General features: G+C 37.2%; 1 protein-coding gene across 1 annotated transcript in view; it reads right to left on the bottom strand.

Annotated features, from left to right (window-relative positions):
• LOC150100219 (telomerase protein component 1-like) overlaps positions 1–18,101 on the bottom strand; it is a 1,179,105-nt gene that overhangs the window by 252,080 nt on the left and 908,924 nt on the right. Inside the window, exon 40 of the mRNA XM_090402391.1 lies at positions 12,943–13,079. Within this exon, the coding sequence (XP_090258517.1) occupies positions 12,943–13,079 (137 nt within the window). The remainder of the gene's footprint in view (positions 1–12,942; positions 13,080–18,101) is intronic.

The raw sequence follows: 18,101 nt of genomic DNA, 5'->3' as shown, positions 1-18,101 counted from the left end.
CTACATGGAGTCAGCCTCATCATGAAAGATACACACTATCACACACAAAGCTCATCCAGCCCTGATGAGCTCATTAGCTTAAACTCATTCAATGTGTGTACATTCACAACACATTCCACTCAGCAATCACTCTGCATGCAAAGAACCTGCTCCTCACTTCTTTGCTTACACTTTCTATATACCGTTTACAGGGATGGCCTCTTGTTCTAGCTCCTCCTCTCCTATTCTATGAAAAATTTCCTGACCAATACCTAACTTATATATCTCAATCATATCTCCTATCCCCCCCACTCCCTCCTATTTATGAAGCTCTGTAAATTCATTCCTTTAATCTGTCTTCATATCTCACATTCCAAAGACCAGTTACAACCTCTGTGAATTTTCTCTGAACTGTTTCACATATCCTCATCACTGTGACAACCAGGGGACCAAATCTGTGCATAATAATCCATACAAGGACTGATCAAGGTTTATAATGGAACAATCTCTTTATTTTTGTATGTCAAAGTCTTCTGCACCATTACAATTATCCGATGAGACAGCTTTACAACTTGTGCAAAATGGCTCCTGAAACTTCAGGTGTTGCTTACCAACATTCAGAACCTTACTCTTTGCAATGTTGAAAGGCCAAATTATCTGCTGATGCTGTTCTCCCCAATTTTGTATCATCTGAAAACAGTTTTAAACTTGACCTAATATCATTAATATACAAGATAACACTCTTTTAAGATATTGCACTCCCATATAAAACTTTCTGATGCCTATCTCACAGCCAGTCACTGATCCAACTAACTAGTCGGTTATCCAATCTCATACATTTTAATTTATTTAATGGCATGCCATGTGGCAATTCATATGAAGTGTATATGACAACAAGGACCACCAATTAGTTTTCAAGAACCGGATTAAAAAAAAAAATTAAAAAAAAAAAAACAGCTGTGGTTGGCAGTCAAAAATTAAGAAAAAATTATTATTTTTTTTTATATATATATATGCTATTTCTTATTATATAAATATTATCAACATTAGGCCTCTAAGGAGGCATTGACTCATCATGGAAGGTCCTCATGTTAACACAATAAGCTCATCAAACCATGCTTTAAATTGATTTATGAATTTAAATATATTAATATATGATATGTGCAATGGAAGGAGGACTTCTCAGAACAGTAATAGAAGGTAAAGTTCCTGGAAAAAGAGGAAGAGATAGACCATCAATGAGATGGATGGATGGATGGTGTGTGTGTGGAGTGACTGATCTTCAGAGAGCTGAAGCCTACAGAAAAGCGTACAACAGGACTACATGGCAAAGTCTGGTGTGGCACATCACCGAGCATCAGCATGACCATATTACAGGATTAGCCATCGGTAGCCCTCTCTCGCCTTCTTGTTGTACCGACCTATTCTTAGAAAATTTGGAAACTCAAATTTTATCCCAAATTACCCCTAAACCAACCACATGGTTTAGGTATGTTGACGACATCTTCATCATTTGGAATCACAAAAAAGAAGAACTAATAGATTATCTAAACAAAATTAATTGCTTCCACAACACTATCAAGTTCACATTGGAACTAGAAAAAGATAATAAACTTCCATTCCTAGACATCCTTATTAAGAAACAAACTAACAATAGCATCAACCTGTCGGTATATAGAAAACCTACTAACAATGGACACTACCTCCATTTCAACTCATCTCACCACATATCCAAGAAACTCAGCATTATCCATATGCTCAAAAAAAGAGCTATACAGTGTACCACAGACCCTGGCGACTTACAAGAAGAATTAATGAAAATATCCAGAGATCTATCCCTAAATGGCTACCCTACAAGAATCATCAACAAGATTCTCTTTAATGACATACTGCAAAGACAACAAGATGAAACCCAATACATCAGCTCTATAACAATTCCATTTGTTAGTACCATATCCAAAAAATTAGCTCTTCTTCTAAAACCATATAATATCAGAGTAACCTTCAAACCTATCGAGACCATTCAAAAGTTTATAAGATCACCGAAAGATAGCATCCTTTTTACAAATACTCTGGAGTTTATAGCATACCCCGTTCATGTGGTATCAATTACATCGGACAGACATCTAGAAGTTTTGAAACAAGAAAGAAAGAACACATAGGCTATGTAAGGAATAACAGACAAGATATATCAGGCCTTTCTTCCCAATTTGCCTCTACCAACCATAATATTGAATGGGATATGAGTCATATGCCCTACATAGAAGAGGACTACCATTCCAGAACATTCAAAGAAGCTGCTACAGTTGCCCGTTCAACAGGTAACTTAAATAAGAATCAAGGCCTAATCCTACCAGATATATGGAAAACTCTAATCAGATCATTTAACCAAAAAGAAATGAACTTTCATGAAAATTACAATAAATATCTCAAGAAATAAAATGTACTTGTGACACGCATATTGTATCATGTACAGTGATAACTTTATATAATTTTTAGAATTGTCGGTTAGTTTCCTAGTTTTTGTTACTTTCTATTGCTTACCAGTGTATCCTTTGAAAATGCTGACAGATATTAGTCAGTGAAACGTCAGATATTAAACTATTATTTACTTGACTAACATACAGAATTACGTCTTTAATTTATTCAAACTTTGTTTACTTATACTTGGATAAAGGATTAAACCAAGAATATAATTTCTTGGCATCTTTAGTTTATAGTATAACCAAGTTGAAAAACTTCTAAGATTTGGTTTCTGCAATGCATGTACTGTATCAAGACATATGGATGTGCCTTAGAGAACTGTCTGGAATATTCTGCATATTTATCCATTCAAGATAATCCAGACTGCACCAGCAAGACTTTGAAAACTGACTGACATTCGTTTTAAGATTCCTTGCTTAAGTGGAGTACAATGCTGCATGGTCGTAGATGATTTTGTGGGGTGATGAGGCTCACTTTCACCTGAACTGAGGTTTGAATATCCACCATTGTTGGGTACGTGCTACGCAAAACCTGCATGCAATCCAACAAATTCTTTTGCATTCACCCAAAGTTGCAGTATGGTTTAGGTTTAGAGCTTCATTTATTATTGGACTATTCCTTGAGGATATTCGCCAAATGGGTCCTGTGACTTGCTCAGTTACTGCGATATGATAAACAATTGCACAATTGTTTATCATATTTTGGTATCCTTATAGCTGTGACACAATCTTGTTGTGCTACAGCAAGGATTTATTCGTTTACATGCAGGATGGGGCTTTTCACACATCAGTCGATCTGTACTGGAGGTTCATTGAGAACATTTCACAGAAGCCCAGAGTGATCAGCCACACATTTCCCACTGCATGGCTGCCTCATTCATTCACCTGATTTCACTCCCTGTGACTTGTGGTTCTAGGGTTTTCTAAAAGACAGGGTTTTATAGGGATCAGCCTGATAACTAACCAGTGCTGAATAGACAGAATAACACAGCATTTGCACCACATCAGTTCGGACCAACTGCATTCTGACATTGAACATAGTGCGCAAAGGATGAAGTTTTTGGCATACCAGGATCAAAGTACGCATTGAACAGTACAGTATGTGAATGCATAACAGAAGTGAATTAAAATGTGTTATTTATTTATGCTTGTGTCACTTTTCTCCTTCTTACACACACACACACACACACACAGAAGAATTACTACGTCTACATTTGGTACATCCTAGAGCGCCCCTAATTGTGAGTTCTGGAACTACTTTTTCATTTTCTCAGATACAAGGGTGGTCTGAAAAGTTCTTGGCCTAACAATGAAAAAACGAATTTATAATTTCAAAATTACTTTTATTTTTCAACATAATTTCCCTTGAGACTAATACATTTATTCCAGCAATGCTCAAGTGCTATTATCCCATCCCTGTAGTGGCTCTCAGTAAGATAGGCAAAATACCCCTCTACAGCTGCAATCATGATTTGAAGAAAAATGCTGACCAGTGAGGAAGAGTTTTAGTTTTGGGAAGGGATAGAAGTCAGAGGGAGTCAAATCTGGGGAATAGGGTGGATGTTCCAACAATTCATAGTGCAGATCCCTTAATTTTCCCATTGTCAAACACTTTTGTTGGCAGGTGCATTGTCCTGATAAAAGATGATTTTTTTCTTCTGCAAACCGGGTCTTTTCTCACAAATTTTTTCATCTAGTCTGGTTTAAAGATCGGAATAATATTCCCTGGTTATTGTTTTACCCTTTTCAAGATAATTAATAAACAAAATGCCTTCATCCCAAAGCACCAGTGCCATAACTTTCCTGCTGATAGAATTAACTTTGTCTTCTTTGGTGCTGAACAACCAGCTTCTGTCCACTGTTTTGACTGCTGTTTGGATTCTGGTGTGTAATGGTGAATCCAAGTCTCATCCATAGTAATAAATTGATGCACAAAATCAGTTTTATTTTTGTTAAAATGCTCCAGGCACTGTCTAGAGATTTTCATGCAAGTGTGTTTTTGATCTGTTGTGAGCAAGCGTAGCACCCTTCTTGCGCAAAGCTTTTTCGTTTGCAATTCTTCATGCAAAATATATCCTACATATTCTTTTGAAATGCCTATAGTCTCAGCAATTTCATGCACTGTGATTTGCTGGTCATTCAATACCATATCATGCACTCAATCAATGATTTCTGGTGTTGTTACACTTTTTTGACGTCCTTCACGTGGATCATCTTCAAGGCTGGGTACAGGAGCGTTTAAACTCGGCAGCCGATTTCTTAATTTAAAAAAAAAAAAAATGAAGAAGAGTGCCCATAAACGTTTATGAACTTATAATGAATTTCTTTTGACGTTAAATCTTCTTTTACAAAGAATTTTATAACTGCACGATACTCAATTTTATCCATTTCAAGGGATAAAGACAACGCTTTTGCTTCAGACAGCTGTATAAAACAAACTACTTAATAGAATGACTTGCAATTCACACGGATGCTTATGACAGATGTACCAACTTAGAAAAAAAAATCTTGCCGATAGTGTTGCCATCTATGGTCGAGGCTGAGAACTTTTCAGACCACCCTCATATAGCCTCTACATGACACACAATGTATTCCTGCAAAGTTTCACAGCATTTGGATCAGATCACTGGGTGGTGCTCCACAAGGCCTTAATCAGGGATACTTTAATTTTGATCACCCTGCATGCATGTATGTATGTGTGTGTGTGTGTGTTTTAAGGTTAACAACGTTTAGGAGATAAATACAATTTTATTAATTATATTACACTCAACAAATTTATCATACTTGTTAATAACATCATGCATTAACAAATTACTATACTTAATAAACCTTTACAGTCATTAGTAAGTATAAAAGCATATCTAACAGACCATAATGTTAAGAGTAACAAATTCAAGAGATTTCTGTTAGCTGAATAGTTTGACAGCTCATTTGTTAAAGGTTTTCCTACTTCAGATGACAAATTTGTGACTAGAGTTCTAGTTGACATACTTTTTCAGATACATTGATTTGCCAATGTATTATTCATTCTGGCTGAGTTGTAGTATTCATATTATAGACAATTTCAAATAGTAATTCTTGAATAGATTTTTCATGCCAAGATTTGTTTTTGTGATGCAACCTGGTACTGTTCCTTTACTACAAAATTATTATTATTATTATTATTACGGGTATCTCCATGGAGTCAGTAGACTCATCGCGGGAGACCCAAGCTAGCAAAACAATATCTGTCATATCTCTTCTTGAATTCATTTACAGATGAAGAGCTCACAACAAAGTCAGGCAATGAATTCCACTCATTCACCACCCTCCAGGCAAAAAACCTTGTTCTGACACCTTTGTTAACCACACTCTTCTTTAATTTCCAGAGATGACCTCTTGTTCTTCCATCACTATCACACAGCTGAAACATTTCCCCTGCATCAATCCTATAAAAACCTTTTAGTAATTTGAATGTTTCTATCATATCCCCTCTTCTTCGCCTATCAACCAATCTCTGCAATCCACAAGCTCTCAATCTATCAATGTAGGGAGCATTTTTTATATCACTCACCAACTTGGTCACTCTTCTCTGAACCCTCTCCACAGCCTCCTCATCTCCAAGGAATCCAGGTGACCAGACCTGAGCACAGTAATCCAAATGTGGAAGTATCAATGCTTTATAAAGGGGAATAATAACCTCTTTATCTCTGGATGTCAGTGTGTTCCTCAACAACCAAGTAATCCTATGTGCAATCTTGGACACCTTAGCAATGTGTCCTCTGAACTTCATCTCCTTATCTACCAATACCCCTAAGTCCCTAGCCTCATCAATCTCTTGGAGTACCTTTCCATCTATGTAGTACACAGCTGGTAATCTTTTAATCCCAAAATGCAAGACTTTACACTTTTCCACATTGAACTGACATCCATTTTCTTTTGCCCATTTTACCAGCTTATTTAAATCCTCCTGCAAACTTTCAACATCAGCTTGATTTTTTATTGCACTACACAACTTTGCATCATCAGCAAACAACTGAATATCTCCCTTTAAGCCGTTTCCTATATCATTTATATACAAATTAAACAACACTGGCCCAAGCACAGAGCCCTGAGGCACACCACTGGTCACCTGCCTCATTCTGGACTCGGCTCCTCCACACAACACCTTATGGTATCTCTCCCTGAGCCATTCTCCTATCCATATCACCAATTTAATATCCATTCCCATCTGCTCCAATTTGCGTAACAGTGTTCTATGGGGTATCCTGTCAAAAGCCTTAGCAAAATCCAGAAGTACCACTGTGTAGCCAGTTCCTTTGTCCAACTCTGATGTTATTCTATTATGGATAGTTAATAGATTGCTAAGGCAGGATCTACCTTTAACAAAACCATGTTGGCCTCTATAGAGTATCATATCCTGATCCACCCATTCTTGAATTTTGTCTTTAACCAACTTTTCCAATACTTTTACCACTACTCCTGAGATGGTGATTGGTCTGTAATTCAATACTGCAGTTTTAGAGCCACCCTTATGCAAAGGAACCACTTTGCCTAACTTCCACTCCCTAGGGACCATACCAGAGTTCAAACTTAAATTAAATATCCAGGTAAGAGGGGTTGACAATTCATTTGCACATTCACGCAACACCCGAGCTGATATTCCATCTAAGCCTACCGCAGTGTTTGCATTTAAGTTTCGCAATATATTTAATACCTCTGATTTTTTAGCTTCAATTCTCACATTAGGTATTGCTATAGGTATAGAGATATCCTCACTTGGGTGATAGACTTTTGAGAAGTGATCACTCAGTAACTCGACTATTACATCTGATTTTGTCACCTCAATACCATCAGCACCCACTAAGGTTATCCTTCCGAAGTCATTCTTCCTCTTACTTGCCACATAGCGGAAGAACTCTTTGGGATTACCCTTGATCTCTTTGGCTAAGGTCTTCTCATAATCTGATTTAGCTTTTCTTACTATGCTGGTAACCTTCCTAGCTTGAGCCTTGTACTGCTCATGGGTGTCCTGATCGCCCTTCTCCTTGTAAATTCTCCATAACATTTTCTTTTTTTGTAGTTCAAGCTTGATACTACTGCTCATCCATCTAATGCCTGCCTTGTTTGACCTCCTGACCATGGGGACACAATCTGATATTGCTTTCCTCAGATACCCGCTGATTTTATCCCAAGCACTGCTAACATCTTTCCCTTGCAATATGTTCTGCCATGGGATGGCTGCAAGCTCATTCCGAAGCTTGTTATAATTGCCTAACCTGTAGTTTCGTACATACCCCTTCTTAATAGAAAAATCCACAGATTTTGCAACCTCCCAAGTCAATACCACATGATCGCTTTCACCAACTGGAGGTAACAAGGTCACCTTACTTATGCATATAACCTCTGAACCAATAACCAGGTCCAACACTCTCACACCACGTGTCCCTTCAGTTACGTGCTGTTTCAAGTAATTATCTCGTAGCAGATGTATGAACTCCATTTCCTTTTTGCTACGTGATATTTCCTCCTTCCAATTGATATCACCACAATTAAAATCCCCCATAATAATCACTAAGCCTACACTCATTGCACTAAGTTGCTGATGCATGAATTCAATATCTCCCCCTGTACTCCCTGGCCTATAGCAGCATCCAACTGTATATTTGGTTGCGTTGGTCACTATTTCGCACCAGACTGCCTCAAATGAACTCTCATTCACATGTCTATCATCATGATATACCACTTTCTTTGGCTGCAACACATCAGCTATCATCAACAGTACTCCTCCTCCTGTTCTATCTTCTCTATCCTCCCTGAAAATACTGTACCCATCACATTCAATTCCAGTGACCACATCTTCTGCTGACAGCCAAGTTTCACTAATGCCTACAACTTTTGGTGAGATTTCACTGACTAATGCCAAAAATTCTTCTCTCTTATTTCTAATGCTTCTAGCATTGGTATACAAAAATTGCAGATTCCCTCTAGATCTTGTACTGGCTTTAGAACTGATATATAAGTCAGTTTCACACAATTAGAGATTTTTGGAAGGAGAATGAAATTGGGGAATGTGTTTGTCAAAAGTGTTTTGTGAGCAAATGTCATAAGTGTGAAGAAAGTAAGAAGAGTGATAGCAGTGGGTTGAAAGATGAAATGTGTAATAATGAGATTGGTGTAGTAGTTAGTGTTACAAGCAGTATCAGTGGCTGTATGAATGACATAGAGTTCTTTACAGAACAAAATGTGAGATTCAGTGGTTAGCGAAATGCCTGGCAGATGGTAAGACAAGGAAACTAAAGAAAGGGGAGAGAAAGCAGCACATGAAAGAGCAAAAGCATGAAAATAAAGATTGGATTTTGTATGGTGATGATTCATTGATACAATTATTATCATTATTATTCAGGCCTCCATGGAGTCAAAAGCCTCATCGTGGGAGGTCCTTCCTAAGAAACACAAAGTCTATCAAGACTCATTGAGGAGAGGTCCCCCCCCCCATGAGAAACAGTGTATCATACCACTCCTTAAACTCATTGACTGTTCTCGCTCTCACCACTCTATCAGGCAATGCATTCCATGGTTTCACCACCCTCCATGCAAAGAAACCACTCCTCACCCTCTTGCAAACAGTTTCCTTTCGTAACTTCCAGGGATGGCCTCTTGTCATCACTCCTTCCCGCTGTTCAACCAAGCAAAAGCACTCCCCAGTATCAACCCTTCCTTGAGGAGAGTATGATGAAATAGTGTTTTCCTGGAGCTAAGATAAAGGATGTCAGTGATGCTGTAAGGATGCAGAGAGTTAAAGTGAAAGAGATGTTTATTTTGGTTTATTCAAGTGCGGTGTGCAAGAAGACACGAAAGAATTGCTAGCACATGTGAAAAAGAAGAGCGAGAAAGTAAAAGTTGTGAATTGCCATGGTATGATAGAGGCAAGCTGAGATGGAGCTATGAACATGAATGAGTCAGTATGCAGATTGTGCAAGAGGAATGGTGTGGAGTGAGTTTGATGGAAGAAAGGATTTATATAAGATGGATGGCTTGCATCCAAATTGATTCGGTGTCAGCAGCCTTGAGAAAGTGTTGTTTAGTGAGAGAGTTTGGAAGCACAAAGTAACAGAAACTAGAGCATGTAAGTGTGGGCCCTGGCAACCTAAAAGTTAGTAATTGGGAGTGATCACATGATGCAAAATGTGGCACCTCAGGTTAACTTTAGTTGGCTCAGTAACACAAGGTGTAAGGGAGGTTGTGGGTTGAAGGGAGTACTGCAGTTTATATATACTACTGCCAGAAATATTCGAAATAAGGTAGAGGAGTTTTTTGGCAGTGGTTAACATAACTTGCCCAAAATTTATAGGAATTGGTGAAACATGATTGACTGAGGATGATATGGACATAGGAAAAAAAGAGGAAAGAAGAACAGGACTAGGGGAGATGGGAGTTTTGCTAATGATAGCAGAGGAATTAAAGCCAAAAAGAGTAGAAGTACATCAGGGGAAGGGATTCAGAGGGCAGTTCATTTGAGGCTATCTGGTGTGAGATAGAGACCACAAGACTAAATCTGTAATTGACTGTTGCTATCATCCAGGGGATATACAAGAGAATGTAGGTATATTCTACATTCTCTTCTATACCCCCTGATATGCACTCACAAATTAGCATGATGAATACAGGTTGCATAAATATTATGGGGAATTTCAACTATGGGGACATAGATTGGGAGGAGGAGAAATGGTCACAGGCAGGGATAATTGCACCACAGAACTTAACACTAACTAATCTAACTATGCTGCCTCTGCTTGGACAAGTGATCATGTAGTCTTGACCTGGGAAAGGGATATATGTGGAACTACAAAGCAGATGATTATGACAAGTTGAGCAGTCAGCTTTCAGCAAAGTCATGGCATAAGAATTTGGAGGGGAAACGTGTTAGTGGTGCATGGGAGGTGGTTAAAGGGTGTTTGAAGAAAGCAGTATCTGAATGCATACCTAGAGTCAGAAGGATAAATCAGGTAGGAGTTAGATGGATGAATAGCTTCATTAGGCAGGAGATGCACATATAGAAAAGGTCATGGAGGGATTATAAAGAAAAAGGTGATCAGTATGTCCATGAACAGAATAAAGGTGACTGGTATAGTAAGGAAGATCAAAACTAATTATGAGAGAAAGTTAGCTGACAAGGCCAAAAAAATTCTAAGGAGTTCTTTTGTCATGTGGCAAGCAAAAGGAGGAATGACTATGTAAGGATGACTTTAAAAAGTGTTGATGTCAATGATGATGGAACCAAATCAAACAGCTGAATTACTGCATGAGCATTTTGTAAGGGGGGGGGGTATACCATCTAAGTGGTGACTTTGCATTGTCAGATGCGACATTGACTGATAGGAGAATATAGGTGCTTAAAATATTGCAGAACCTGAATACGAACACAGCCATGGGATTAAATAGCTTATCAGCCTGTGTATTACAAGAATGTGCAAGGGAATCCTCTGACCAAGCGGTTTAATTTAAGCCTCAGTACTGGAAAAATGCAGAGGAAAGAGGGCAAAATAGTTCCATTATATAAATGAGGTTCTAAGACAGAAGTAGCAAATTATAGGCCATCAGTATTTCAGAAGTGGTGGTTAAGGTATTGGAGAAATTGGTGAAAGACAGAATTTAGGTCTCAGTGAATAGGAACATGGTTTTGTGAATAGTAGGACTTCCTTAGTAATTTGCTTACTTTTTATAATCATGTGAATGGAGTAGGATAAGGGAAATAGCTACTTAGTGATATTGCTAGACTTTGCAAAAGCATTTGATATGATTCCACATAGAACCCTATTGCATAAATTGGAGCAAATGGGGATGGATGTGAATGGTGATTTGGATTAGAAGGTGACTGATGTAGAGATATCAAAGAGTGGTTTATGGAGGAGTTGAATCCAGAAGAAGGCAAGTGACCAGTGGTGTATCACAGATCTCAGCACTTGGTCCCCTGTTGTTTAATTTGTATATCAATGATATAGGAAATGATTTGACAGGAAATATTCAGTTGATTGCTGAAAATACTAAACTGGGAAGAGCAACAGTAAATGAAGGTGATGCAGAGATGGCAGGAAGATATAAACAGACTAGCAGTATGGAAACTGAACTGCAGGAAACTGATCAGGCCAGAGGACTTGGAGTGATTACGAAAGGAATCTGAAGTTTAAAGGGTAATATTAAGAAGGTAACTAAAACATCACACTGGATTATATGGTTGTGGAAGAACATACTGACAAGCAGGGATAGAGAGATTACATAAGGCTTTAATAAGGCCACATCTGGTTTACTGTGTGCAGATCTGAACTCCTGGATACCATGGTGATGAAGAAGTGGAGATGACCCAGAGGTGAGTGACAAAGATTGTTGAAGGTCTGTGGAATGCTCCCTATGAAAACAGATTGACAATATAAAGGCTTCAAAAATTAACTGATAGACAAAAGACATGATAGAAGCATTTAAGTTAATTAAAGAGGTTTTATAGGATTGACACTGAAGACATTTTCAAGTATATGGCAAGAAAAGGAGACAAGGGGTCATCACCAGTGGAAGTTGTGTAGTGCAAGAGTGTAGAGTGTTAGGACTAGATTTTCATGCTTGGGAGGTGGGGAGGGGGGGGTGAATGGATGGAATGGGTTGCCAGAGGTGGTTATAGGTGCTTCATCACTGGATGAGTTTAAGAAGTATGGTAGGTATTGTGTGAATGATGGCTAGTGTGTGAATAAGTGGATCTCCCATGATCAGTCTTCTGACTCCATGGAGAAACTTGTATTATAATAATAATCATCTCTAGGTTCCTAAATACAGCGACTATATAGCCTAGTCACAATATGTGAAATTACACATATCAGATAATGTATGCCTCTGATTGAGAAAGAGGGAAATTTTGACCTTGAGCAAAAGTTTTGACAATATTGTAGATTTCTCTGGGGAGATTCAAATATGGTCATTAATTTTATTTTTTATGAGTTCTAGTGATTTCAGAGGTGTCTTTAATGTATGAGATTGCATTTTTATAGTTATCCTTATTGTTTTGGTTCTGAATTTGGTTACCTGATAAATATAACTGTGTTTTGTTTGCAACTATTCCTGAAGAAAGTGTTTTTATTAGTTAGTATTTTTCAAAAAGGTTTTGTATATGAAAAAAGGCCCAGTGTCCTGATGGGTAATTAGTTGATGAGAGCAACCATCACAGAATTAGTAAAGCACTGTTTTTTTTTTTTCGATTTCCAAATTCAATTGGATATGCTACTGCTAACTAAGAGTTAGCAGTAGCATATCCAATCAAGAAATGTGATGTGAGTTCAGGGGCAAGGGCATCTTGTAGCCAAACTGCAAATGCATCAACATATGAAAGCCAGACTCTAGGTTTTGAGAGGAGCAGGAGGAGCTAAGCATTTTGGATCCAAAACGATTAGCTCTATGGAGATATCCAAAATAATGATAATATATATCTACAACATCATATGTTATAACATACTTAGACTTAGGATCAAATACTCCTACTTCGCCACTTATCGTTCCAATAATCACCAAAGTATTGCATCCAACTACAGCAGTTATTTCAGTAAATACTTTACCCAATGTGACATCCGTAGGCTCATCAAACTTTAATACCTATAAGAAAAGTAATAATTATATAATTATAATAATTATATATAACTAATATAATAATTATAATTATAAATAAGTTGAGTTCGAGGCTATCTGTTGAAAAGGTTAGAAAAATCCTGAAAGATCTGTGATTTTTGTTGATTCATTAAGTGTTTTTTTAGATTTAATGGTATTTTTTAGTACATTATGTAGTTTTTTAGTGTCATTACTGTACTATAGCATTTTATAGCATACTTGCAGAAATATAATTCGTTTTTAACACCCTTAAGAATTCTGCCAAAAGCTCGTCACAACAGGGCAGTGCATAAAGCTCAAGTTATTACTACTGAGGAGAACGTTTGTCCTGTTGAACAAAAGTGCGGCTTTCAGTGTGATGATGATAATCTGAGGATAAGCTGACATTAGAAATATCTTGATAAAAAAAATATTAGAAAATCGACCAGAGAGTTAGAAAAAGTGGAAAAATGTTTAACTCAACTTAGACAGGATAAGAAAAAGGATCAGAACAAGAACAGAAAGAGAAGCACTAAACTTGGTAATCATAATATTAATAATAACAAGGTAAGTCAGTTAAAATCTAAGAAAAAAGGGTGATATGGTATGGTGATTCAATTTTAAAATTTGCGCTTGCTGAGGGAGTCACCACTTCTAGTTCGCAGGGATGAAAATTAAAGATATGACAAACATAATTGAAAAACAAAAAAGAAAAGTAAAAGAGATGGTAGTTCTGGTAGGTACTAATAATTTAAGTAGTGATATATATAATATGAGAGAAGATATGAGAGGTCTGTTGGAAGAAGAGAGAAAGAAATGTGAGAGAGTAAAAATTGTAGGATTGCTATCCAGATATGACAGTACTGAGTTAAGAAGAAAGGTGATGATAGCAAATGATTTCACATGCAAGCTGTGTAGAAGAAATGGATGCAAGTTTTTAGATGTTTGGAGTGAGTTTGATGGCAGAAAAGACTTGTATAAGAGGGATGGCATACATTTGAATTCATTTGGCATCAGGAGACTGGGAAAATTACTTCTTGGTATGAGACCTAATGCAGAGAGTCAGGGAAACTAGATCATCAAGGGAGGAATGGAAAAAAATATGTGTGAAAGTTAAGCTATGGTATGCAAATGTGATAAAGATATGAATGTCTTTGAACATAGTTATGTATGTGGTGAAGGGGTGGAAAAATATGCTTTTGTTCGAACCTTTTAATAGTATGTCTAGGGAAGACAAAGAGAAAGTTCTAGAACAAGACCAAATAGATTGCATATCTAATTATAAGAATAGGCTAGGTGGTAATTTAATTATGTCTAGGGACAGATGGAATATCAGCCCATTTGCTAAAGGAATGTTCAGCAGAATTGGCTAAGCCTTTTACATGTTTGTATAACTTGAGTCTCAGCTCAGGAACGATACTGCAGGAATGGAAGGAATGTATGATAGTTCCATTGTACAAGGGTGGTGCAAAAACTGATGTGTTTCCTATCAGTATCTGTTACATGGTAGTGAAGATTTTAGAGAAGTTGGTAAGAATTTGCATACAGAAATGGGTAGACAAACAGGCTATACTCTGCAAGGAGCTATGATAATGTTGAATTTTTCTAAGGCATTTGATGGGATATCACATAAAAGGCTGTTGCATAAACTGGAAAATATGGGATTGGAATATAAACTCTTGACTTGGATCAGTGGATGGTTGACAGACAGATATCACAAAGTGGTATATACAGTGGGTGTGAATTGGCCAGATTTAAGGTCAAAAGTGCTTTACCTCAGGGTTCAGTCCTTGGGCCATTATTGTTCAACCTATACATTAATGACATCAGGAACATCAGATGTGCAATTGTTTGCCGATGATGCAAAGAAATGCAGGGCAGTCAGGGATGCTACTGATATTCAACAATTACAAAATGATTTGAATAGGCTGGAAATTTGGGCAAAGGAAAATGGCTATCAGTTTAATATTAGTAAGTGTAAAGTTATGCACTTTGGTGTGATTAGATTTCCAGTGGCATATTATATTAGTGGTGTTATGCCTCAAGAAACTGAGGAGGCAAGAGATCTTGGTGTATTGGTGGATAGGAATTTGAAGTTCAAAGGTCACATAGCAAAAGTTGCAAATACAACTCAGAGGATAATTGCAATGTTGAAGTGAACCTTGACATCTAATGATAAGGAAGTCATTTTGCCTCTTTATAAGGCTTTGATACGAACATATTTATTGTGTGCAGATTTGATCTCCCAGATTTCAAGGGGATAAAGAAGCTGTGGAAAGGGTGCAAAGGAAAGTTACGAAGATTACATATGAATTATGGGATTTAGATTAAGAGGACAGATTGCGTAGTCTGTAATCTGTAATCCAGTCTGTAATCCATAAGAGTATATGGATTACAGACTATGGTTAACAGGAGAAAAGGGGGTGATATGATAGAGGCCTATAAACTTTTGAATAGGTATTATAGGATAGCATCTGATGAAAATTTTCGTTAAATGGAAGGTGAGGGAGGGAACATGCAGGGGAGGCATCCATGGAAGTTAAGTTTGTTCACAAAGTAGGTTTTACTCTCACAGAGCACTGAGTGAGTGGACTAGTTTGTCTTGAGGGGTAGTGAGTGCATCTAGTGGGAATGAATTTAAGAGTAGGTATGACAGCTGGTTTAGGTGATTTATAGCATCCCTCGATGAGAACTGTAATAGCAAGTAAATAAATGGTAATTATACAACAAGATGGGAAATAATTTTTACAGAAGCATGAATACAGAAAATTTAAAAGCCAAACTTTTTGAACTTTTTGCAGAGCCTGTCAAAACCTTTAGTTTAGCTTCAAAACTGCTGAAGAATGAGACTAATAAATGGTAAAATAAATTACACACAGACATAAAAACTGTCATTGATCAAAAGCTGGAGTGGCTAGCAATCTGAAAAGTATGTCAGGTTGCTAGGCAGAAGATAATATCATGACAGAAATAAAAGTTGAAAAGTGCAGCATATTTTCTGAATTCCTGAAGCTGTTGCATAAATTGAAACAGATGGGATTCGATAACAGACTTCTGAGTTGGATCAGTGACTGGCTGTCAGACAGGTATTAGAGAGTTGTATATGGGATGTAGTGACCTTCTTCTTTTGGTGTACTACAGGGGTCAATTTTGGGACAATTGTTGTTCAATCTGTATATTAATGATATTGGGATGGGTTTAACTGGTGATAATGCAAATGTTTCCAGAAGCAAACATTGGGGAGAACAATGTGGAGTCAAGCAGATGTTATGGACTTACAGGAGGACTTGAATATATTGCATGAATGGGCAAGTAAGTGGAACTATCAGTTCAATGTTGCACAGTGTAAGGTTTTGAAATTTGATAAGCAATGGCAGAATACAAGGTTCACACTTAGAGGGGGGAACTTTAAAGGAGGTAATGAGAGATCTGGGAATGGTGGACAAGGCCTTGATTAGCTCTCATATGGATAATTGTGCACAGATTTGGTCACTGGGTTTTCATAGTAATGAGGATATGTTAAAAAGGATCCAGAGATGATTTTACAAAGGTGGTCAGTGGTCTTTGGAATGCGGAGTACAAGGACAGATTGAGTGCATGTAAATTGCAAAACTTTGTGAATACGAGAAGGAGGGGAGGGAGTGATTCACACATATAAGCTAGCCAGGGATTGTTATCAGGCTGATAGTAGAGGAGTGAGGAGAAGGTTCTTTATATGGAGAGTGGAATGCATTGCCTGAGTGTGTTGTGGATGTAGAGGCATTGCTGTCAGTTTAAGGCACGGTTGGATGAGCTTTGAGTGCGATAGTGTGTACTTCCCACAATGTGACTCTGACTCCATAGAGGTCAGATAATAATAATTTTTGGAGGATAGCGCAGAAAAAAAATAAGCAGGATAGGGGAGTGTTACTTATGATAACATGTGAAATATTCACCTAAGTTATTTATCGTAGACATTAGAAAAATATTAAAATAAAATGCTATATCTGGTCAATCCTTCTCTACAACAGTGAAACCTCCACTCTAAATAAAGCAGAGAAAAAAATTAGAAGCTTTTGAAATGTGGACCATCAGAAGAATGTTGAAAATATAATGACAGAGAAAATGAAAAAATGAAGATGTTTTAAAGAAAGCAAAAATGAAAAGAACATTAATGAAAATCATTAAAGAACAAAAACTTAAATATTTTGGACACTGAACTAAACAAGAAGGCATTCAGAAATTAATATTAGAAGGGAAACTGGATGGAAAAAGAGGGAGAGGTAGACCCAGGAGAATGTGGTTTGAAGACATCAAGGACTGGACTGGCTTGAATTACAACAAATGTTCCAGAGCAGCAAAAGAAATAAAAAAAAAAAAAAAAGCATTCCATGACATGGTTGTCAATCTTCTTCTGGGGGGGGGGAAACACTTGAAGAATTCTTTTTTCTAAATGCAAGAATAGTCTGACTGAACAATAAAATTTTTACAATAAAATATTATAAAGCATTTGTATGTCATATTGCTGGTTTTCAAATCCATGTTTCTCTCTAACCTTCCATAAATGTAATTTTAATTCATTAATTAAAAAAAATCAAAATTCTCTTCCCATTACTGACAGGTGGTGGGTACTGCGAAAAACAGAACCCGAGGTCTCATCAGTGGGAGCCAGACCAGAAGTGATACCAAAGCTGAAGTAATGCAGAAGTCATATTTCCATATACAAGAGTCAAAAAGCATCACACCTTATTACTAAAATACTTTGGATTAGAGATGGATGTTGAAAATTTTTCACTTGATTATACTATAAGTTACAGATGTCAAGAAATTATATTCTTGGTTTGGTGGCTTCGTGTACACACACACTAATTGCTTACACTTGGATAATGGATGAAAGTGCATGCCTCAGTGCTGAGGATTGCATACAGTTTTTTAGTGGATTATGTATATTACGGGAATGTGCAAAAGACCTGACAGGCCCTTGACTTGTCTGTTTGACAGTGACACTACTTTCCTTCTTTCCATTCTTCTGTTTCAGAAGAGTGGAATGAT

This window comes from Typopeltis vanoorti, chromosome 13 (assembly GCF_054136105.1).
Source record: "Typopeltis vanoorti isolate ZY-2024b chromosome 13, IOZ_Tvanoo_1.0, whole genome shotgun sequence".
Lineage (NCBI taxonomy): Eukaryota > Metazoa > Arthropoda > Arachnida > Uropygi > Thelyphonidae > Typopeltis > Typopeltis vanoorti.
The sequence above is the reverse complement of the archived record's forward strand: the minus strand, read 5'-3'. Positions and strand labels throughout refer to the sequence as shown.